The sequence below is a fragment of the Hippocampus guttulatus genome, chromosome 13 (genome assembly GCF_054856545.1).
Source record: "Hippocampus guttulatus isolate MCC_2025c chromosome 13, RoL_Hgut_1.0, whole genome shotgun sequence".
NCBI classification, from domain to species: Eukaryota; Metazoa; Chordata; class Actinopteri; order Syngnathiformes; family Syngnathidae; genus Hippocampus; species Hippocampus guttulatus.
The window spans coordinates 1,309,493-1,332,740 of record NC_141273.1 but is presented as its reverse complement, the minus strand read 5'-3'; the positions used below and the strand labels follow the sequence as shown (position 1 = coordinate 1,332,740).

The 23,248-nt window shown below is 46.1% G+C and overlaps 3 protein-coding genes across 3 annotated transcripts; all 3 read right to left on the bottom strand.

Moving 5' to 3' along the window:
* Nucleotides 1-138: 138 nt before the first annotated feature.
* On the bottom strand, nt 139-6,626 carry pank2 (pantothenate kinase 2). The gene is made up of 7 exons (XM_086126931.1): nt 6,219-6,626; nt 5,056-5,408; nt 4,109-4,362; nt 3,491-3,667; nt 2,597-2,720; nt 1,369-1,494; nt 139-1,274 (listed from the first exon to the last, which is right to left on the bottom strand). The coding sequence occupies exons 1-7, from the start codon at nt 6,451-6,453 to the stop codon at nt 1,224-1,226; spliced, it is 1,320 nt and encodes a 439-aa protein (XP_085983057.1). The 5' UTR covers nt 6,454-6,626; the 3' UTR covers nt 139-1,223.
* Nucleotides 6,627-7,125: 499 nt separating this feature from the next.
* mavs (mitochondrial antiviral signaling protein) lies at nt 7,126-13,379 on the bottom strand. The gene is made up of 5 exons (XM_086127882.1): nt 13,287-13,379; nt 11,739-11,861; nt 11,223-11,403; nt 9,830-10,443; nt 7,126-9,252 (listed from the first exon to the last, which is right to left on the bottom strand). Exons 2-5 carry the CDS (start codon nt 11,859-11,861, stop codon nt 8,779-8,781), a joined length of 1,392 nt encoding a protein of 463 aa, XP_085984008.1. The 5' UTR covers nt 13,287-13,379; the 3' UTR covers nt 7,126-8,778.
* A 4,943-nt stretch (nt 13,380-18,322) lies between these two features.
* On the bottom strand, nt 18,323-21,144 carry LOC147195674 (G protein-coupled receptor 151). The gene has a single exon (XM_086126438.1). The coding sequence runs from the start codon at nt 20,669-20,671 to the stop codon at nt 19,562-19,564; it is 1,110 nt and encodes a 369-aa protein (XP_085982564.1). The 5' UTR covers nt 20,672-21,144; the 3' UTR covers nt 18,323-19,561.
* Nucleotides 21,145-23,248: the final 2,104 nt, after the last annotated feature.

Genomic DNA, 23,248 nt, shown 5'->3' with positions numbered 1-23,248 from the left:
GAAGTCAGTCATATAATGTAAGATTGAATATGAATTCTATTTTTCCCCTCAGTGTCATTTTTTAAATGATGGAAAGCATGTATTTTTTTTCTAGGTAGGCCTACATGGGTGCAAGTTTTCAAATGAAAAGTCTTCCTCCATGATTGAAATTGTTTATATTTGACAAGAAGGCATAAGAAGTGTATTTTTTGGCAATCAAAAATACTTTTGCAATCTTACAATGACGACTTCTAGATAGCTGTATTTGCACAAGTCATATTTCAGTTTAGAGTTACATTCAAAATGTAATGCGAAACCATTTAAAAGATGAGAAAAACAAACGGTTTTAAGAAATTCGTGTTTTACATTCTTCTAGAAAAACTACAAGACAAAAGTTTGCCACACTTAAGTGAACCCTGAAGTCAAACAAAAGGGTCGTTCAAACCGAGGTTCTTATTTTTGTCTAACCTCTCCAAAGTCACAGTATATAAAAGTGATTGTCACATGGCAGGCACTTCATAATGTTTCCTGGGACCACGTACGTCCACAAAACGGACTTGTTTAGAAAGAAATGTGCCTTCGCCAAAACGGGTCAGAGGAGAGGGGGTCCAATGTTGCATACGCTGGCTTTTAGTTAGCAACAGACAACGACTGAATCCCAAGAAGGATGCAGTTAGGACTCGCTTGGAAGGTCTATTTGGGTCGAGGCATAAACATGCAACAGGATGCAGCAATTACTTGGGACGCTAAAGACGCTTTCCCCGCGACCGTTTGGGTTCGCGAGAGAGGACAAATAGCTTTACAGTTAGTACTTTGCTTTGGCGGAGTCTATTTGGTTCAACTCCTTGTGAGGCTGTGAGTTACTGCCCGTTTTGGGACGTGGCGTTTATTTGTTGGCGCCGCACCAAAATATAGAGCGATCACCGGAATGCTAATTGTTGCCGTGTCCGCGGCGGTTTGGGTGAGCTAATGTAATCCTGTTACCTCGACGTTTGGAACCGCTAGTCAAATTCTGATTGAGATCGCAATGGAGTAGAAAGCGCTTTTCAAATTGCAACGGCTGCAGTTTTTGAAAAAAAATAAAATAAAATAATAATAATAAAAATGGATTTGAGTCCGTCCTGAGAGCACGGAGGAAGCGCCTCGTGATCCTGTACCAAAAAGATTTTAAAGTGCAACATTTTGTTTTGCTCTGGAGCAGGTTGACATCGTCCATGAATTTTTTTTGTTATTTTTGGGCTGCTTCAGGACGGATGCAGCAGTTCCAGCAGAGCTCCGACGGCCCCAAAGTAACCCTAGAGGGGAACCAAAAAAAAAAAAAACAACAACTCAGGGATCATAAGATGCAACCAACTTGAAGAATTTGTAATTTTGTTTGTGTCGGCTTACCTCGTGGCGCAAGAAGAGCGCTTTGAGTTGACCTTTGGACCAGTAGTCCATGGCGTAGGCCAGCAGCTTCATGGACAGCGTGTTGACGCGCAGGAAGTTGCCCACAAAAACCACACGCTCGATATTCTTGGGTGGATGGCAAAAAGTCGGGAAAGCACAATTGATGGCTTTTAGTCTTGCCGTTAGGTTGTTGAGATATTCAGGAGTGATTGGTTCAATGTCAGTGGAGGAGAGACATTCTCCAAAGAAGTTAAAAAAAAAAAAATAGAGGTATGGGGCCGGCCTTCAAATTAGTGCAAATCGACAAATAATTGACAAGACGTTGAAATGTATTGTTTTGCGTTATATTTTTTTCCTAACCCTTTAACAAAAACATAATTTTTACAGGAAAAAAAGCCACAAAAACAATCAAGATGTTACAATACTCTGAGGATAAAGTTTTCTACCTTTTGGGTGGGAAAAAAAAGGCACAGAGAAAAATCTGTATTACTAAAATGCAAAAAAAAAAAAAAAAAAAAGTCCCCTAACTGGCAGGTTTACACAAGCAAAATGTCGGGCCTTGTTCAGTGGGCAATATGGGCTCAATATCGTTTGACAATATTGGAAGCCATTTTGGATTCTGTTCAAACTAACTCATCGAACGAAAGACAAAAAAAAAAAAAAAAAAAGAAGCCTTAGGCTTGGTTTGCTAAACAAAATACATGTTAGTTGGATGAAGATGCCAAACCTGGCGCCTTCATAGCCCTGTACAATGCTGCTTGATCAAGACGCCACAAGGCAGCACCGTAAAGAGGCTGAAGGCATGCAGGACACGCGCGTCCACGCCACCTTGACGCTAGGCTAGCTGCCGTTTGGCTCAACTTAACTGTATTTCAAGAGCACTTTCAAACAAGCACCGCTGCGGGGGGGAAAAAAAAAAAATTCATACAACAAACAATAAAACAATAAATGAATAACAAAAGACAGTGGAAAGCACAGAAACAGTCAAACCGAAAATCAAAAGCCAAAGAATAAAAATGAATTTGAAGACGGGTCATGAAGCTGGGCAGCGAAGAGGCTTGCCACTTTTCCTCCAGGCAGCATAAAAGTGGCCTCCGTGAGAAAGCGTTTTTTGTTTTTTTGTTTCGCTCGCGGCACATCGATCTGACAAGTGATCCACACAGCAGCGGAAGGAAATGTTTCCTGAAGACGGAACCCAAGGGGAGCGGATAGAGAGGATTGAACTCACCTCGTTGAGCGCGCACATGCGCGTGATGGAGCCGATGTTGTTGGTGATGGTGACCAGCGTGGCCCTGGCCAGATCCTGCTTGGACACCGACTCGCGCTTGTCTTTGGACATCATGTTGCCGAAACTGTGGAGGCCGCGCAACAACGGGGGAAATGTTTCATCGCAAATGAATTGCTTTTGGCAGGCCGTAAAAAGTCGCAATATGACAAGAGTAGAGCAGTCAATAAAATGGCAATCAATAAATAAATAGAGGCGCCATTTTTGCAGATGGAATCTTTCAAGATAACGTCTTGTTATTATGGAAAAGTTGTCTTTTTTCTGATTTAAAAAAAAGTTGCAGAAGTATTTTTCTTGAAGCGATGTTTCTTCAATAAAAAGTCAAAAAAATATATATATATATTTTTTTTTCAGTCGTAAGGTTTTAACCAAACTTTTTTTTTTGGACCATATGTCAAAGAATCTTTCCCCCCCCCCCCTTTTAGGATAATATATATTGGGGGAGCTAATATTACAAGAGCGAAGTCCTAATTTTGAAATTTTACAAATCTTCATCTGCGGAAGATCTTCCAAGAATTTAACGTTCCGATTTTTTGTTATAAAGTGAAATTTTTGGAGAATGAAGTCCTACTTTTTAAATATATAAAGTCACTTATTTCTGTGGGGAAAAAAAGCTGGAATATTATAATAGAGCTGCAACATTTATAAATTGCAGTCTGGCGAGAAGAGTCGCCTTTGAATTTTTGAAGTTGTATTTCTCAAAAGGAACTTGCAAGTGGGCATTTTGAAAGAGAAGTTGCATTTCGACATCAGTCAAAGTTGGAACATTGCGAGCAAAGACAACGTCAAATTGGAAAAATATATAGTTGGACGTACATCGGCGGACTAATTGCGTACCTGGAGGCCACGGCCCAGCCCGGCAGTCCGAAGCGCTCGTAGTCGCCTCCGTAGATGTCCCTGACCAGTTTGTCCACTCGGGTGCTCTCGCCCTGCGACGCCATTTCCAGCGCCTCCTCGAAGGTGGAGCAGCCGGTCAGCAAGCAGCACAGGCCCAGGAAGGTCCCCCCGCCCAGGCTGAAAAGTCACACGGCCGTTACCGCTTTGTCTGGAAAAACGGCCACCATTTTGTCACCCAATCAAATTCAATGCATTCTATTACCGCTTTTCATGCAACTCCACAAACGCACTTCATCCCCCACCTCCGACCGCATATGGAGTACACACTCGCCCGCGCGCTACCTGCTCTAAATCTACAATGCTTCCCCCCACCCCCGCCAAAGTTTTTCATCATCAACAAAAAAGCGGACAAATATGTTGACCTCATACAACTATGGTGGTCAGTTTATTGATAGAATAGTTTCAGAATTTAGGAAGCTGTTTGAAGTATAAATGTAATGACAAATTAATGTAATGACTTTGAATGCTTTTTTAATGACTTGCAGAAACACTGATTAAAAAATTATTTTTTTTTAAAAACCCGAGCAACTGTCCGCGCATTCAAAAGGGACAACGCACCTGGTCCCAGTAACGCGCTTGTAGTTGGTCTCCGAGTAGACGGCCAAGATGCTGACGCCGGAGCCGATGTTGACCAGCAGCAGCGGGTAGGGGTTCTCCAGCGCGTAGGGCCGCTGCACGCAGCGGTCCGGCTCGGCGGGGTTCTCGAAGTAGTAACACTCGGACGGGCCCCTGGAGACCACCGCATCGATATACAGCACGCCGCGGATCAGGCAGTCCAGCTCGTCCAGCTTGCGGAGCTCCAGGTCGGCCGTCTGGATCGGTGGGAAGGTGACGTCAGCGCATTAGAGATGCCGCATTATTTTTTTAACATGTTGATAAAACGACTGTCAAATTTTTAATGTACAATGAACACAACAGAAAGCACAAAAACAGTCCAACTGAAAATCAAGTCTCATGCTGAGTCAAAGGCCAATTGATGAGTTTTAAGAGGAGTTTTAAAAATGGGCAGCGAAGGGGCTTGCCGAATATTCAGTGGGAGGTCGTTCCAAAGAGAGGGAGCAGTAACGGAAAAAGCTCGGTCCCCTCTGAGCCTCAGCTTAGTTTTCGCTACCTCTAATCGTGTCTGGTCCACAGACCGGAGGCACCAGGCAGGGGCGAGGCCATTTCAAGATTCGAAAACAAATCAAAGATCTTCAAAGGAACTCTAAAATGAGCCAGTGAAGGGGAGGCCAGAAGAGGAATGATGCGCTCCCTCTTACGAGTACCCGTCAAGAGGCGAGCAGCAGCATTTTGGACCAACTGGAGATGCTTCATGGAGGATTGGTTGACTCCAAAGTCAAGTGCTTTACAGTGTGTTCTTAGCTAATTAATTGTCATAACCTAGTTTTTAGATTTGGTGTTATTCACACTCGAGATAGTGGTCTATTGGATGACGATGTGCATTTAATGGGGGCGGGGCACGGGGAAATCCGAATGCCGTTGCAAGGTCGCCGAGGCGGACGCACCGTGCGGAAGTCGTCCTCAAACTTATAGGCGCCGCCGCCGGTGGCGCAGAGGCTGGTGTGCAGGCTGGAGAAGTGCTTGCTGCTGCCCATCTGCAGGAAGGTGGGCAGGTCGTGCGTGGGGAAGCGGATGAAGTGCAGGTTGCCCGTGCGGCCGCACAGCGTCAGCTCGCGCAGCTCCAGGTGCACGTCGCGGATGCCGGTGGTGCCGTACGCCGTGTTGGACGTCAGGTAGCGGCGGATGCTCTTCAGGTTCTCCACCTCCTCCTGCTCTTCCTCCGCCGTGATGTCGCGGGGCTCAAAGTACACCAGCTTGACCAGCGTGCCGCCGATGTCCATGCCGAACCAGGGGAATGCTACGGTTCAAAGGACAACACGCAGAAGGTGACTTTCTCACGGCAGCGGTTACGCAAAGAAATATGCTACGCATACAGCAGGTTAACTATACATTGGGGATTTCAAAGGAACGCTTTCTTACGCTTAACGACATTTGCAGACGTGAAGAAAAAGCAGAAAAAATAGACAGCAGAATTGTATGTATATAAACTATACATCAACTTGTATGCAGTCTATAGAAAAACAGCATGCAATAAAATAGAACAACGACATGTTCAGATTTGATTGTGGAAAATAAAAACAGTAACCACAGTGGGCTGCGTTGTTCTTGACAACAGCATACTATGACCAGACTGACAAGCACGCATGAATAAACAAAACAATTATGTTTTGGAACGAAAATGTACGAAATGAAGCGTCCAGCCGAGTTTTGGAGGGAAAATGTCAGACGATGAGGAGGAGGAGAATGACGACGTTGGTGATGGCGAGCACAAGACGGCGTCCAGCTTCATCCTCATAGCCCATCGTGTGATCATCATCACCATCAGAGGAACAGCGGGTACCGCCAACGCCATCTTGTTGCAAAACAGCAACAGACTACAACACTTTGTACCGCAAATATTACCTTTGTGCGCCAACGTCGGCCTCCCCAGAGCGCATCAAAGCCCGCAAATTTACGCCGACGTTTTGCCTTCATTCATTAAAACATGTTACCGAATAAACTTTCATACTGGGATTGTAAACGTCTTCTTTCCAGTCAATTCAATAGGAATACATAAACAAACAAATACAAAAAAAAAAAACATGTTAAAGGGCACGACAACACTTACGCGGCCTGCTCTTCTTCACCGAGTCGCTGCGAAGCCGCGCCGTCGCGTTGGAGGCGCGGCGGGGAGAGCGACCACGTCCGGCCGTCGCGGCCGCCGCCTCCTTGTCGGCCTCGCTCCGGAGATGACAGCCTGAGCCGGTCACGTCTTTGTCGGAGCGCGGCTGCTTCTTCGTGGGCGTTTCGTGCTCGTCGTCCACGCTGTCATCGTTCCGCTGGTGGTAGCCGTTGGTCGCCATTAAAAAAAAAACAACAACCACAAAAAAGAGAGTTGGCCAATTGACGACATAGATGTTGTTAATGGTAACGGGGGCGGGCGGGTGGGTTATGATGTTTCGGTGGGTACAAAAAGGCCGACGACGAACAGGCTAATTCCCCAGCTAACTAGCTAAATTGACTTCGCGTTTTCTGTTTGCTGTGGTCGTTGCTGTGTAATGTGGGCGTGGTCATCGGATGGGTGACGGGTGAGGAGCAAATCACGACTCTAAACATCTCTAAAGACACGCCTTTAGTTGCAATAAAAGCGTCAATGATGCAAAATAGTTACAATTATAATTTGTGTTGAAGTTCAACATATAACCAATACAGTGCAACCAAAAAAAAGGGTTCAGTATATTTTTGGGGGTCCTTTAAATGTTTCCAGAGCTGTATATACTCTCTATTACAGACATATCATTTCACATTTTAATCAATTTTTCATTTTGTTGATAGAAACCTTACATACTATATTGCGGTTCACCTATTGCGGATTTCTTTTTTCCCCCCAAGTGCAATTTTGCATCCTGTTTTTTTTTACAGCTTTCAACTTTCATTGAGTCCTAATTTACTTCCCATGTTTTTTACATTGTAATTCTGCATGCAGTTTTTTTACCCGTTCGATAAAATTGACAAATCAAATCATGACAATCACCACAAATTTTCAAGTTAGAATTTTATTATACTATAAGCTCTCTTTACACATCACTATATGTACAAAGAAATGGCTTCAAAACAAGACTATATTTGTGAAACACATTTTCACCGGTATGCACAGTTTTCACATTTTTACTGTTTCTTTTTACACTTGTATGGCAGCCAGGTATGTAATAACTATTTTTTTAAATGGCAACGGTTTAAGCCCTCAACGAACCATTACCATCCTTTGATATAGATGGACTAATTGTTTTTAGGTTTTACGATGAACAGCGATTGGCTTCTTTTTACACTTGCATGATCATCAGGTATGCCATTTCAGAACAGGTTTTTAAAAAAAAAACTATATTACCCTGAAACAGACCATTTTTATCAGACTTTAAAATGAATATATTTGGATATCTACTTCAATATTAAAATAAACAAGTGCACATATTTTAAATACACATTTTAAAATTTTCTTGCACCCAATTTCATATTATAGTCAAATCTGGCCTGTAAGCACCCCCCCCCCGCCCCCCTGGGTGACGCTTAAAATGCTACCATGACTAAAACTGCTAATCAATCAATTCAAACATGACATTAAAATGATAACAGCGTATGTGTTATCTAAGTGCTAAGTGCTAAATTGAGAGTATCCAGCGTAGTACAATAATTTATGTTCAAATAAATAAAATAAAAAATTGCATCTACAAAGTGCTGATGACCGGCAAATTTAGCCTTAAAAATCATTCCATCCTTTCCTAACAATAAGGCACCCGTCAGATTTTCTCCTGAAAGTGGGCATTGCCAACCACTGTGCTGCGGCACATCAGCATGTCATGAGACAGGTCTGCTGCAACTTCATTTCAAGTCCCAGCTCGGGGAAACAAAAGGGCTGATAAAATTTATCACACCACAGAGAATTTCATTGCCAACACGCTTTCAAATTAGAATGAATAAAAATAAATAAATACCGCAGGCTAACGTGCTCGCGGGCTGGCTACGCCCAGTCTCAGCGCTGTCCAATGAGTCATCGCCTCACTCGGTTTTGTGTCGTGTAGGGGTCCACATGACATAGCGGGCGAGCGTGCTAGCGGGCTAGCGAACGGACCGGTGGCCCGGTCATGAGGAATTACTTACATAGTCTGAGAGGCCCTACGAATGCCGGAAAGCTCCGGTGTGTACTTGGGCTGGTTGTTAGCCACGCCACCAAAAAATCCAGGCCAAAATGAGTTTGTTGCTATTTCTCAACAATTCAGCAATAAATCGCTCTCAGTCCTTGCACGGCGTGGCATTTAGAGTGCCCCGTTGTCGCAGCAAGGAAAAGCCTCATGACAACCGAGTGGGATAAATTCCAGCCACCGGAGGGGTTTTTTTATGGATATATTTTTACGGTTTAAACGTGTAGTTATGTGTCGGCAGAAGAAAGATGCTGGATAAAATAGCATCTCTTTTTCTAGAATGGAGTGGAGGTATTTGACATTTGAAAATCAAGCGTGGTGGGGTTAGAATTTGTCTTCAACCAAACAGTAAATATGTGTGCAATTTAAGACAAAATCATTATTTGTGCATACAGATTTTGGGACATTTTTGTCCGGTGATGTGCAGTGAGACTTTTTCAGTGTAAAGGCTCAGAAAGTGGTTGGGGAAACGCGGCTTATAAACGAACCTCAATGCTTAAACTTCCACGCCAGCAACAGCGCGCAGGCGCCCACCCCCACCGCCGTCGCCGCAAACTTGGCGTTGGCGGCCAGCGCGCCACGAGGGGCCGGCTTCTCGGTCGCGGGGCACAAAGTCGCGGAAGCGGGCTCCTGGACGCTAGCGACTTCTTTGGCGGCGGCGGCGCCGTTGACCGCCAGCTGGCTGTCCGGCGCGGACGGCTGCTGGGAGACGTGCACCACGTGCACCCGCACCTCGTCCTCGTCGTCATCGTCATCGTCCCGATCCTTGCTTATTTCCAAACGGTCCGTGTCACCGGAATACGGCTCTGTCGACGATCCGGCCGCGGTGGCGTCGGAGTTCGGATCCTCTTGCGGCAGGATGCTGGCGAGTGTGCGGGGCGTGCTCAGAAACACCGAGGAGGCGTCGGGAGAGGCGGGGCTTGCGGGCGCACTTCCCGCGGCCGTACAGTTCTCGACGACGATCTGGAAGCGGGAAAAAGAAGCGAGCGAGAATGTGACCAAAGCTACGACCTCTGCGACGGCTCTGATAGACTTTCATCGTCTCGGTTTCCCTGGACAAAACAATGGAAGCGGGAAGTAGTTCGAGCATGATGAAAACACCAACGCCTGATAGCGATTACAGGCGTGAAAGTAAATAAGTCGGAATTTAACTTTACCTCTCAGTTCCACAGACCGCAATGATATTGTCCCGTATTGTGACATTGGAAAAGCGTTACCAGACACGTTTCGCGTCCATTTGGTCTCACTGCGGCATTCGGCGAGTAAAATGACATTTCCCATGAGAAACGAAAGCAGGAAGTAGTCTTGAGTTCCGTTATGACAAAAACATGGATGCCTGCTCGTAATTCATTGCATGAAAGTCAATGGGACAGAAATTGAATTGAAAGACAAATGAACTGAAAAGTCGACATCCAGACATACATCGGGCGTTACTTTTTTTTTTTTTTTTGAGAAAATGAAGGTGTGCCTTACTAAAATAAAATAAAATAAAATAAATGAAATACGGGATGTCACGTCATGTTTATGTCGTTCTTCTCACCCGTGTGTTGTCCAGAGCTTCTGAAATATCATCGAGCGGGATCGCAGCGGCAGGAGTGACTTTCTCCACAGGTGGGGCGCTTTCCTGCACGGGGAGCTTTTCGGGGGTCAAGGGAGCGTCGGTCACATCCGCATCGTCGGGACTTTCTGGCGGGCTTTCAATAACATCGTCGTCGTCGTCGTCGTCGACGGCGGCGTCGCGCGTGGCGGTTTCACACGATTCCGCAGCCTGGGCGTGTTCGGGCGGCGTGTCGCAGTGGAACGAAACCTCTTCCGGCATCCTTTGAACGTCCACGATGTCGGATTCAGAGCTTTCCATCGGTTCTGGGTGGTCTCGATGACTTTGGGCCGCCCCTCGCGGAGGCGAGGGCGGGGGCGTCGTCTCAGGGGGGGAGGTGGCGAAAGGAGGTTCGGACGCAGGCGGCGGCGGCGGCGGCGGGGCGGGAGCGGGAGTTCGGACCTCCTTTTGAGAGTCGGCTTGAGCGGGAGAGGGCGGAGAAGCGGCGGCGGACTGGCTGGGGCTGCCGGTCTCGGGCCCGGGGGGGCGAGAGGGGGACGGCGCTGGATGGATGTGAGCCATCACCGCGTTGGTCGGAGGAGAGCTCGGGGTGGAATCTACACAAACGATGAAAAAGAAAGACGAATGATTTCCCAATGTCGGGATGGGGGCGCGGGGTTAGAAATCCCACAGGAGCACAAGATACTCATCGTAGTATTTTTAATGTGACGTCTCTCCTCCTGACTGTTGATTAATCGGCACCGCCTTGCGTCATGCAAATAAAAATAATCCACAAGGTTGTTTTTGATCTTTTTAAAGTCCCGCACGGGCACGTGCATAACTTCAGCTTCTTGGAACTGACTAAAGTCAAGCATCTCCTTTCTCAAGAGCACTTTGAAACAGTCATGAACAAATTCGGCACCTCCCGGCCGGCTGACTGACTTTAAGGCACCTTATTTTGGAGTCAGCCAATCCTCCATGAAGCGTCTCCAGTTGGTCCAAAATGCTGCTGCTCGCCTCTTGACTGCTACTCGAAAGAGGGAACAGCTCACTCCTACTCTAGCATCCCTTCATGGGCGCCCTCTACGTTTTAGAGTTCTTTTTAAGATCCTATTCTTTGTTTTCAAATCTTCAAATGGCCTCGCTCCGGCTTAGCTCTCTGAGCTTCTCTGCGCCCGCCTGGTGGCCTCAAGTCTGCGGACCAGACACTACGAGAGGCACCAAGAACTCAGCGGAGGCTCAGAGGGGATGGAGCCTTTTCCGCCGCCGCTCCCTCGCTTTGGAATGAATGTTCGGCAAGCCCCATCTTTCAAACTCGTCTTAAAACGAGTATCAAAAGACGGGGATATCAATCAAAAGACGGGGAACAATCCGGCCCGGTTAAAGCGACGCTTACTGCCGGCGCCAAGGAGCTTGTCGTACTCCGCCCGGATCTCGGCGGCGATGGCGCCGTGCTCGCACTCCTCCAGAGCTCGGATGAAGTGCTCGGGCCAGCTGTCGCGCCTCTTCAGGCAGTCCAGCAGCAGCACCATGCCGTTGAAGTTGCCGCACATCTCCCGCTTGGCCTCGATCGTCTCCTGCCAGCAGCGCGCGTCACGTGACAAACATGCAATCGCTTCGGTTGTACGCGCACTTGGAACAGAACATATGAGAAGAACCACATGCCGCTTCACCGAGCCTAAGGCAGCGTCTAATCACGTGGCAGCTTGCTCATAAGCCACCATTTGAGGACAAATGTACAATTGCGTGTTTTGCTCTAGGAGATTTCCACTTGGCCAAGTATTCAGATGTCGTCTCCAGACTTGGTCAGGGGGCTCATGAGCAAGAGTTATTTCACTTTCCTTACACCCTAGGTGTAAACAATTGTCTGTTTGTCGAAAACACACGGGAGCCAGCACGACAAGGTTCTCACCCGGTCGTAATCGGTAAGACACGGCAAGTGGACCACAATCTGTCGAACTTTGACCTTGGTGACGATGGTGGGCATGTTGGTGCGCAGGTAGCCGTTGTACAGCTGGTCGCTAGCAAACGACATCTGGAAAGAAAACAAACGTACAGTTGTTTCCCTCCTCATACAGCAACGTTGTCGGGGGGAACATGGAAAAGGACAATACGTCATATTCAAAGTAGCAAGACTCAAGCGCTACCCCCCCCCCCCCCCGAGTCGCTGTGGTTATCTTCTTCTTACACTTGTATGACAATGAAAAATACTCAACCTTTTTTCATTTATTTAATTGTATAATTGGTTAAATAGTGGCTTTAACTCATTGGCACGGGTAAATTCTTACACCTTGGCCAGAGTTTCCTCAAATGACGCAGCAATAGCTTGGTCCCCTTTTGGCCCCAGTGCTGGGTTTGCCGGTTCACCCGTTTTGGGTTACTTTGAACCCAGCATATTGTTCCTAAAGTCAACCAGCGTTCTACCGTGAGGATTCAACTGTCTGTAAACATTTGCTCACAAGTGAAATGAAAGGCCCAAAAAAATAAGACATTGCCAACAAAATGATCTCACAGACACTTGGTATCACTTTGGGAGCCCCCTGAAAGTGAAAGTGAAAGTAAAAGTGAACATGTGACAGGCAGGAAGAAACTGAAAGACACATTCGGAAAAAACAACAACTTCCGGTTCAATACAACGTCAAACTTTTTGTGGCTTGCTCCAGCAAGGAGGGGTGGAAAAAAAGGTAAATATGTCACTGATTAATCACCTTTAACTCCATATGGAAACGCCCCCCCCCCCCCCCCCTCCCACAGCTCTTTGTTGTGTGTCCACTAGCGTTTTGTTTGCACACAACATTTGGAAATGTCACCAAAATTCTGCTGTCACTTTGCGGTCTAAACAGGCCCCGGATTGCCTTAACACTCTCGGACTCAGGTGGTCAGGTGTCACTGCACTAAAATTAGGTAGGTGCACTGTGTAAAACGATTTGGGTGCGCGCGTGTGTGTTGCTTTGTGAATGTGTGTTGGCATGACAGATTGCAGATTAACGAGGAAGCACACACACACACACACATGCAAGGAGGTGGCAACACCTTGACGCAAGGGCAACGGTTGACCTCTGTGTAATATTCCAATAACGCCTCTTGCGTCATTATCATTTTTATGTCACTCTATAAAGTTGCTTTTTATAACTGTTATCACAAAAAAAAAAGCCACACACATACAAAATCCGGGTTGACGTGGATATTTATAGCCCAGCACTGGGAATCGCTTCTTAAACCCGTTTAACAGCATATCAATGACTCACACATTGATACTGAAGTGTGCGAAAAGTCCCCGAGAAGCAATTAGTTTGCACGTTTCCATATTTTTGAAGCGTTTTTAGGTCAACAAGGAGCTGCTCACGCCACAGCGGTTCAAAGGCTGCAGTCGCGGCGATAAAACGTCACTTCTTCGACGTGCCAGAGCAGCACACGGCAAGGGTAAAAAAAAAGGATCGAGAAAGTGTTCCAAACTCACCTTTGGTGTGCGTGGGTTGCTTCGGATCGGCGAGTGTCACTTGAAGACCTGCTCTAAAACCGGACGGCGCAACTCGCGGTGCTCCTTTCACGCACATCTGCCCCGGTTCCGCCCTTTACGCCTTCCCGTTGGAGGAAAAAGCCGTCAGTCTACGCCGGGACCAATCAGCGATAGGATGAACCTGGAGGGGGCGTGGTTTTACGTCTCCTAATCCAATGTCAATACTCTGCCTTTAGGATTAGATTTGATCTCGATTTCTGCTTTACATCTGTCTCTAATCCCGTCAAAATAATCCGCGCACACGGACAAGGACGAGGCACACTAAAACACCGCTACTCATGCCATAAATGTGCCGTTTTATGATTATTTATTTAAGAGACCACTTTTATCCTCAGTGACAGTATACAAGAAATTGAAAAGGAACAAATATTACCGATTATGGCTTTCTCAACTCTAAAGATGTTACAACAGCGACATTCAAAACAATATTTGGATTAGTCCTTAATGTTTCAATGTGAACTCAAGATATTAGCTATAAAATTATTGAAGTATAAAATACAAGCTCTTTTGTGAATTCCATATGATTTGCAGATATTTTCACCTTTTAGAGTGGATTAACTCAACATGAATAGAATGAACACGTGTGTTTTATTCTGTTTTTGATTTTTTTTAAACAAGCCAGTCACAGTTCCTTAAATTAAAATGAGTGTAATTTTAAAAAGATATCACGTTCATAAATTTTCAATACGAATTCAAATACGATAATCTTCTGTTAATTTTCAAGTTCCAAATGTTTGAAAATATCTTCAACTTTCATGGTGAACTCATTAAAATCCATAAAATACAATATTTTATGTATTTATTTTAATATTAAAACCAAATATGTACTAAAAATATATAAACAAATGTATTTGTATGTATTTCAACAATGTTCACTACGCGCTTCATTCTGTTGAAAATGGCTTAATCTTTAGAGTGAACTCATTGAAATAAAATAATTAAATGCATGTTATGTATTGCATTCACATGTATTTAAATAATAACAAAATACATTGCAGTGTAGCACCTTTGAAAGTCTGCTCACCCATTTCATAAAATAAAGTGAAAATATTTTTTATGAATTAATCATTATTGTATCACATTTTTATTGAAATATTACATAATTTTCAGACCGAAAATGATTACGGAAAAATAAAAAAGGGTGCGAGTCAAAAATGACATTTCGTATGTCTGCAGTGCTCTCCTGTAACCACACGATGGCGTCAATTTCACACTAAAGTATTGGGAGGCGTGAAGAAGGCGCGTCAGCGTTCAAAACCAATCAACAGGATCCACACGGGAAGGTAGGGTGACGTCATTGGGCAAAATCAAAGACGGCCGTGTTGTGTAAATGTCATTAAAGGTGATGATGATTATGATGATGATGATATGTGCCCTTTGGACTACAATTAGACGACTTTGCTTTTCCCTGTCGATTGCCTGTCACTTTGGTGATTTAATGTTTGGGGTCGATTTTTAGGAGAATTTCAAAAGTGTGAACAATTCCCTGTTCCCATCATAAAATTGGTGTCAGAAGTGGAACAGTAAATAGTCATCACGATGAATGTGTATATGATGTCGCTACTAGTTTTTTTTTTAACCCAGTGAACCCTTGTTCAAATCAGTTTTGTGTGTACGACTCCTAAAGTGTCGTGAGAAGCGTCCTTGGAAAAATGGCGTTAGAAGTGGGGTGGCAAACTGTTGAGACCACAGATGTGTATTCAGAAAATTGGTGGCAGAAGTGGGATGCTCACCATGAAGACATCTATTAAATCGGCAGGTCCATCACTTTACAGTGAGTCTGAAGTGTTGTCAGACAAAAGTCAAAATTGCTCTTAAAAAAAATGTGTCAGAAGAGTCCTTGGAAGAAAATGGTGTCAGAAGTGCGATGGCGAACTGTTGTCACTATTGTGGTGTTAGTCTACATGTTTTTCCATCCAGTGGAAATCTTGCTTAGATGCCAGTTGAGGGTGCTAATCCTGAGATAAATGTTGTCGGAAGTGTACACAAAAATTGGTGTCAGAAGTGGGACAGTACACCGTGAAGACATCTGTTTGGCCTGACAGTACTGCAACTGAAGTGTTCTCAAGAAAATAGTGTCAGAGGTGCCCTTCAAGAAGTGTCAGAAGTGGGCCAAATAAAACATGTTTTTGGGGTGTGGGATTGTGGATTTTTAAAATGTTTTTCCACCCTAAAAAAAATGATGTCATCACTTATGATGGCAATACAAAATGCAAGGTCGCTTGAGCCAGAATCCCCCAAGCTGCTTTGAGGGCAAAAAGCGAACATTTGTTGCCATGTCCCAGTTTAAAAAAAAATAAATAAAAAAACTCCTTAGAGAGACAGGACAGGAAAATAAGCGAAGACCCGCAGAGAGCTCAGGGCGACAACTCATCCGTCACGCTTGAGTGAGACGCGAGCTGAGAAAGCAGAGAGCAGCGGCGACGTCGCCACAAAAAGAGCACGGCGGACGCTCGCTGACCTGAAGCCTCACAATGCCTTTTTTCTATTTTCTTCATTTCAAAAAAGACTGCTTGACATTGTTCCTGGTTTTATTTTCCTTACCGCGTTTTCGAGACCCAAAAAATATGACGCAGGATTTAATTTTTTTTTTTTTTTTACGGGAGGTAGTGGGGGATTTCCTGTGGGAATAATCATGTTTTTCTGGGAAAAATACGAATTGAGTGTCTGAATTTGGAATATTGGAAAAAATATAGCTTCATTCTAAAAAAATCGGGCGTCTTTCTGGAAAAAAAATTGGAAATTTAAAAATAAATGTATTCTAGCCAACCTTATGTCCTATTAACTCATTCACTCCCAAAGACGTTTTTAAACGTCTTTTCAGTTGGCTGGTACTGAATGAGTTAAGCGCCCTTTCCATGCCCACCCCTCAGATATGATGCAATTATCATGAGATTATGTTAATAAAAAAAAATCCTATTTCGGATTAAAACAAAATTGTCAGTGTCAAGTTTCCGAAAAGCTCCGGACAGAATTGAATTCCAGAAACATGAAGTCGGAGGAACAGCTAGATGAAGGCAAATTATCTGACATGACAACATGGAGCCCTTAAATAGTTAATGACATTGGCAGCAGGTGTGCAAGCTGGAGGGACGGCCCTCCTCTGCCACCTGCTGGAGGAACACAAGAACAGGATCATGACAGAAAATGGGGCCGATTTCAATCATCTAACTTTACTCTCAGACGACTGTCAATGAAAAACAAATACAACATTGACATTTTTTAACCTTTTGTAGCCGTTTATTATTATTATTATTATTATTTTACTGGTTAACTTTCTAAGTGCAAGACGGCACTTAGTACATCTGGATAAAAATGACTACATGGCTCTTAAGCTAATACTCCGACTCCACCCTAGAGAAGCCACCAAAATAGCAAGTCAGCAGCTAATGTAAGGATAACATACGCAGTATCTTAGCGAGACCTCACCCCCAGAGGCACGTTTTTCACTCCTGGCGCCCAGCCAGTGTGCTTTTGTTCACAAGTGAAGCGGAAGGGACGCTCCATTGTAGCGTAGTAGCATCCCGAGCTATGCATTAGCTCACATAGCGGGACCTTGGACCTGCGCAGGAGACGAATTCAAGTCCACGTTTGATGCCCAGTCAACAAACGTCAAAGAAGCGCCGCCATTTTGCATTTATGGGTGACGCGAGCGCCGACAAAAGCGGCGGGATGAATTTTCTCAAGAGTTTCGGGAAACCTGATGATTTGTAAAGTCAGGTTGGAAACTTGAGTTTGACCAGGTGTCAAGTAGCCAGACATTGAAGCAAAAAACTTAAGACACCAAATATCATGCGACGCTGGCGAGTTGACCCAGCAAATAAAATTCTGATTCTGATTCAGAAAACTTTATTTATCCCCGTGGGGCAATTAGAGCGAATGACTCTAAAAAAAAAAAAGGCTTTATACTTTGAACATTTTATTTTCTTACCGCACGTCAACCAGCAAATGGCCGATGATGGAGTGTAGCCTGCGTGCCGTGTAAAAGGAGAGGGAATAATCCGCGAGCCCCCGAGGGCAGACGCTCGCGGCAACCGTCCATACTGTCAATGAATAAATGATGTGCCGCCACACAATGGCGGTCAAGAGCTTTTCAGGACTTGGGTTTTTTTTTTTTTTGGGTCCTGAATTCCGCCTTCCCCCTCCACCTGTAACCTTTTCTTTTCACTCAAGACGAGGAAAATGTCAAAGCCGCCGCGTCGCAGCCACGGGGCTCCACACTCGGCTGCCAAACACACACGAGCGCTAAAAGCTCATTTTCTATCTTCCCTTTTACAGCCCGAGAAAGCTTCGCGGCGGGAAGACGCCATGCTGACCCATTTTTTACACGTTAACCCTTCTAGAACACTTGCAAAAATCCTCATTTGGACGTTGGTTTACGGGCTTGTCTACCGATAACTTTAAGAGCGAGGTCATTCCAAAGAGAGGGGCCGGCAACAGAAAAGACTCAATCACCTCTTAGCCTCCACTTAGTTCTTGGTACCTCGAAAGGTGCCTGGTCCGCACATCAGTCAAACCTCAGTTTTCCAAAGTCTCTGTTATTGACCAAATTGGATTTCAACCAGAAAATTCGATTTTTTTTTTTACGCCTCGGCTCAAGAGGCGAGCGTCGACATTTTGGCCCGACTGGAGACGCTTCGTGGAGGATCGGCGGACTCCAAATTCAAGTGCACGACAGTACTCCAGCCGAGATGCGAACGCGCCAGCGTCAATCTTGAGTCGGTAAATCTGGTTCATCGGTTAACTCATCTCGTGCGGTAAACCAAATGCTTAAATGAGCCTCTTTTTCATACGCTGAACTGTTTTACCATGTGTCAACGATAGCCAAATACACCCTCCCTCTAATCGAAGTTAGCAAACATGGCTCCGTGACTGTGAGCTAATTCGACACTTGGATTAGCTTGTCTGTTTTCATACGCTAAAAGTGTTTTACCAGCTAGAGATCATATCGCGAAGGAACCCAACACACATCGAGCTCAAAGACTCGGCATCTTTTCATCCTTTTATTCAATCATTTTTAACCATGCGACAAGTCGCCGCATCATGCTAGCATAGCTCAAAACACCTCGTCGTACACGTTGCAACATGAAAAGAACATCGGACAATTCGTAATCATCCGAAGAATAGTAATGCGGGTTTTACGCTCTGGACAATGAAAGTGCGTTACATTCTGCTAGGCGAGGAAAAGACGCAAGCGACCACGACGAGACTGGACTTTTGTGTAAAAGATGCTCAGTGTAAAAGCAGGAGCACACGTTGAACTATTGACACTTTTTTATTTTTCTCGCGAGCTACAGCTGCCTCGCTCTCGTCACGTAATCGCCGCGGCAGGATTTTCACCGGCGAGATTAGTGGCGAATGCAATGAGGAGATGTGATATGTTTTTCCATGTCTGGGAAAAAAAAAAAGATTGGATTGTGTTTTTATCGGTGATTAAGAGGCGGTTTGCCTCGGATTGAGATGGGATGAGTCCATATCGCTGATCAGGTTTTGTTTATCATCCACAATGAGAGTTTTAGTCGGCCGCAATTTGGCAAATTTGGACACAAATCCAGTCTGTCTTGACAGAAGAAACTCAAAGAAAACTTTTTTTTTAACAAGATGAAGCTTTTTTTTTTTTTTTTTTTACTAAATGTCATTTAGGAATTTTAATGAACAAATGTTGACTAATTTTTTAAAAATTGAAATGAATAAAACAATAAAAATGATGATTGTTCAACACGATCACTTGGTCTAAACTTGATTTAAAAATATATATATTTAATGCTACAAGGTGACACATTTTTACAGTCCGTCAAAAGATCGATTCTAAGCTAAGACAAACCATAAACAATGAAATCCAACCTTTTTTTTTAAATACACATTGAAACTTAACAGGATAGCACTCTTTTAAAAGAAAGATAAATCAATAAAGCTTCTGCTTATCTTAAATCTAAAGATTCTATAAATATTTAGCCGTTTCTATCAATGGACTTATACAAGATAGCACACTTTTTTCTTTTTTTTAAATAAAAACAATATGAAAAGCTATCATGCGACATTTTGTACACAAACTGCACACAGGTAGAATGTAAAACACGTTTTGAAAGATGTTGCTTGATGTAAATGGAATGTGACAAGATTGAGCCCGTTTTGGTTGTTGTTTGAAGTGAGTGGTTTGACGGTGATTTCGAATTCCTCCGTGGAAGTCTTCCAAGCGCACAGCGGCGGTCGGACTAGAGCATTTTCTCTTCTTTCTCCCACGGGATGGGGTCCTGTTCCTCCTCCACCTGCGTGTTCCTGCGCCCCGTCCAAAAGTGCTCGACGTCGGGGAAGGGCTTCTCGGCGCCGGCGAGCACCGCGTTGGCCCCCGGGGCGCCCAGCTCGGCTCCGTTGCCCTCGGTCGCCTTGGGGGCCGCGGCCGCTTTGGCCCCGCGGCAGGCGGCCGCCAAGCAGAGCGCCGCCAGGCCGCGGCGCACGTCGTCGTACATGGTGACCAGCAGCAGCGGCGAGAGCGCGCCGCACGCGTACGCCAGCACCTGGGCGCACAGGAGCAGCCCCGCGGGGGGCTGGCGGTAGCCCAGCCGCACCCAGGTGAAGGTGCCCCACTCGGGCAGAAGCAGGAGCCCCAGCGTGCCGCTCAGACACAGCAGCGCCAGCGTCACCTTGCTCTGGCGGCCCGGGCTCGGCGCGTAATTGAGCGCCCCGTGGAGGCTCTTGGTGTAGTAGGCCACGGTGAACAGCACCGGGGCCACGTAGGCGGCCGCGGGGTAGATCTTGTGGAAGACGGCCATGAAGTGCGAGGCGCACGCCGGCATCCGGGACACGCACACGACGCCGGCGGCGTGCGCGCCGCGCGGCCGCAAGGCGGCGAACAGCATCTGCGGGATGGCCAACATCATGGACGCCAGCCACGCCAACGCCACGGCCCAGACCATCCAGCCGCGATGCGCGGCGGGCGCCGGGGTGTGCTTGGCCCGGGTGCTGACCGCCAGCAGGAGCGTCTTGGCCACCAGGCACGAGTGCTGGAACCAGTCGGCGGTGGCGCACGCGAAGCGGCCGAGCACCCAGGCTTGCTTGTAGACGGCCAGGGCGCGCACGGGGGCGCACAGGACCAGGAGGAGCGCGTCGGCGGCCGCCACCGCGGCGAGCAGAGCCTTGGCCTCGGAGCCTCGCCCCGCGCGGAAGTCGCGCGCCAACACCAGCAGCACCAGGAGGTTGCCCGCGGCGCCCGAAACGCACACGCCGACCAGCAACGCCGGCACGGCCGTCCGGATCTCCTCGCGGTCCAGGAGCTGGACGCCTCCCGAGAAGTCCACCCAAGTCCCGTTCGGATCGGATTCCATCTCTCGCGAAGGTTCGGAGGAGGACGCCGACCGGCTTTCGAGCGCGCGTCTGGGCTGAAGCGAGACGACTTGGACTATTTACGGCGCTGCCATTTCGGCGGCGTCGACGTCACGGCGCGCGCGCGCCCGGACGGGGGCGCGCCGCAGCTTGAAGCCGTTTGCCGGTGGGCGCGTGCGTCATTAATGGTGGGCGGGGAAGCCGTGACGCCGCACCACCTTCAGTCGGCAACAAAATCAAACTAAACAAATGCGGTGGAGCAACACACGTAGTCATGCAGGAAGCCGGCAAAAGGGTGGGCATTAAAAGGTTTAAAGCGCTTTCTGTGGGACAATTGTGGGTGCTAAAGGCAAATATTGAGGCGAGTGTGGGTGTCAAAGTGTGGGTGTCAAAAGCTTTCACTTGCAAAGATGTGGGTGTTTTTAGACTTTCACTGAGAAAGGTATGCGTACTCTTGAACTTAACTCTTTAAAGGAAAAAAATGGGTGGGTGTACTGTTACACCCGTTGACTGTAAAAAGTGCGGGTGTTTAAACCTTTAACCGGGAAAGGGGAGTGTGCTGTTGCACCATTTTACTGGAGAAAATGTAGTGTTGAACCCTTTCCCCCGTGACAGGGTGGGTTTTGAACTTTTTCAACAGAATCAAAGTGTTTGTTGAATCCTTTCACGAGTTAAATTTCAATGTCACCAATTTGGGCAATGATGCTGAATTTCCTATACTTGCATTCTTCCTATTTTCTGAGTTGATTATTTGAGGTGAAGTACGCTGCTTAGTTGAGTTAAGCGGTCAAATCAAACCTCCAGACACTCAACCGCGACATTTCGCTGAAAATATTCGTAGTCTTTCACGAGTCATCATCAAGGTCGCGTATGGAGCAGCTGTCGGAAGGACTGTTGCCACGGTTACCGACCGCACGCGGAGAGGTGTTTACTCCAAGAGCATCTGGGGCGCGGGTGCGCCGGGACGGCACGCAGAGGTGAGGGGTCCGCCCACTCAAATGCTGTCACCTCAACGGAGAGGCTCGGTTGCTTGGCGACCGCGTTGGGTGCTTTAGTAGCATGATGGAGGAGGAGGGTGAGCCGAGTGCAATTTGAAAAGGTTTAATACCCAAATATTTCCCAATCAAAGGGTAGAAACATGGGCTAGTTTAGGGACAAATTGACACTGTTCCCATTGGGGTGCAACACCAACAATTTGAAAAGGTTCAACACCCATATTTTTACAGGTAAAAAGGTTCAACACTCACACTTTTCCCAGTTAGAGTTCAACATCCACACTTGGAAAAAGGTTCAACAGCCACGACATTTTCAGGGGAAACGGGTTCAACGCCTACACTTGAAAAAGGTTCACAAAATGAAATAAATAAACAAAGTAGTCATGTAATTTTTTTTTCAAAGCACAAAAGCTCTTTCTGATTATGAAAGGAACAGAATATCGACAAATATGGCTGACACCCACATTGTCCCTGGTGATTAAGATCAAACCCCACATTCAAAGCATCCATCTTTTTCTTGGCAAACAAGTTCAACACCCACAAGTTTCCCAGTTAAAGGGCTTGAGCCCGCTACAATTTTCCAATGCTGGAGTCAATTCTCATTGCTACTTATTCCTAATGCAAGACTTCACTATACCCACACTTTTCCCAATGAATAGGATGGGCACCCCTACTTTTCCCGGTGATGAATCAACACTTACTCTCCAATTGAAAGTTGTTTTTTTTGTTTGTTTTTTTCCAGGGTGAGTGTGAAAGTTGACATTATTACAGTCGAGGCTCGCTCGTGAAAATCCACTTATGTTTGACGCCCTTGAAACGCATTGGGAGAATTTTTCTTGTTTTTACGCCCACCCCAAAGGAACAGCTTTCCAGAAATCTTTTTCAAAATATTGGGGGAAAAAAAAAATCGGTGAACATGCGAATCCGCAGTTGCCAAAGCACGAGTATCTCGAGTCGACTCATTTCCCCGTTCGCGACCCCCTCGCCAGTGACCCCGGAAAAACTAATTTTGAGGAGGAAATGATTATTATTTGAAACTGAATGCATGTGTGACGAGCTCATGACACCATCGTGTCTTTATTTGATTTGATTTTTTTTTCTGTCAGGCATGACGTGAAGAGCTCAATGAGTGGCCGCCTTCAGCGAAAGGGCAAGTCACCTCCCGCCTGCTGCAAAATAGCAAATAATTCATGGCAGCCTAGTTGGGGGGAACGACGGGGGTTCGGGGTGCGGGGGGGGGCGCTTGTGGGGTTCGGCGTGTATCTCGTGTGCTGCTTTGAATGATTGAACCCAAACTAAACGACAAAAGCTGCCGCTGGGCAATTTGATCACTAGGAATCATTGCATCACTTGTGCAACCGCCCTAAAGTGATAATTGGGACTTTTGGTTGTTGTCTCTAGAAAGTCTTGATGATTGATTCATTGTTTGATTGATTGCCTGCCCAATATTGACGTGGCCTGGTGCAGTTCGGCACGGAGCCGGTAAAACCAATCTGACTTTCAAACAACAGCGCCCTCGTGTGGTTGAAAGGAGAAACTGTCAGTAATTTGGATTGACGGGCTGTTGGCACTTCGAGAGAAAAA

Excerpts from the sequence above, each read along its gene's own strand:
- pank2 (XM_086126931.1), bottom strand. The coding sequence starts at position 6,453 with ATGGCGACCAACGGCTACCACCAGCGGAACGATGACAGCGTGGACGAC. Across the intron at positions 3,668-4,108 it reads AAGCGCGTTACTGGGACCAG|CCTGGGCGGGGGGACCTTCC; the intron begins GTGCGTTGTCCC and ends GTGACTTTTCAG. Across the intron at positions 1,275-1,368 it reads CGCTCTTCTTGCGCCACGAG|GGTTACTTTGGGGCCGTCGG; the intron begins GTAAGCCGACAC and ends GTTCCCCTCTAG.
- mavs (XM_086127882.1), bottom strand. The coding sequence starts at position 11,861 with ATGTCGTTTGCTAGCGACCAGCTGTACAACGGCTACCTGCGCACCAAC. Across the intron at positions 10,444-11,222 it reads CAAGCTCCTTGGCGCCGGCA|ATTCCACCCCGAGCTCTCCT; the intron begins GTAAGCGTCGCT and ends TCGTTTGTGTAG. Across the intron at positions 9,253-9,829 it reads AAGCTCTGGACAACACACGG|ATCGTCGTCGAGAACTGTAC; the intron begins GTGAGAAGAACG and ends TCCCGCTTCCAG.
- LOC147195674 (XM_086126438.1), bottom strand. The coding sequence starts at position 20,671 with ATGGAATCCGATCCGAACGGGACTTGGGTGGACTTCTCGGGAGGCGTC.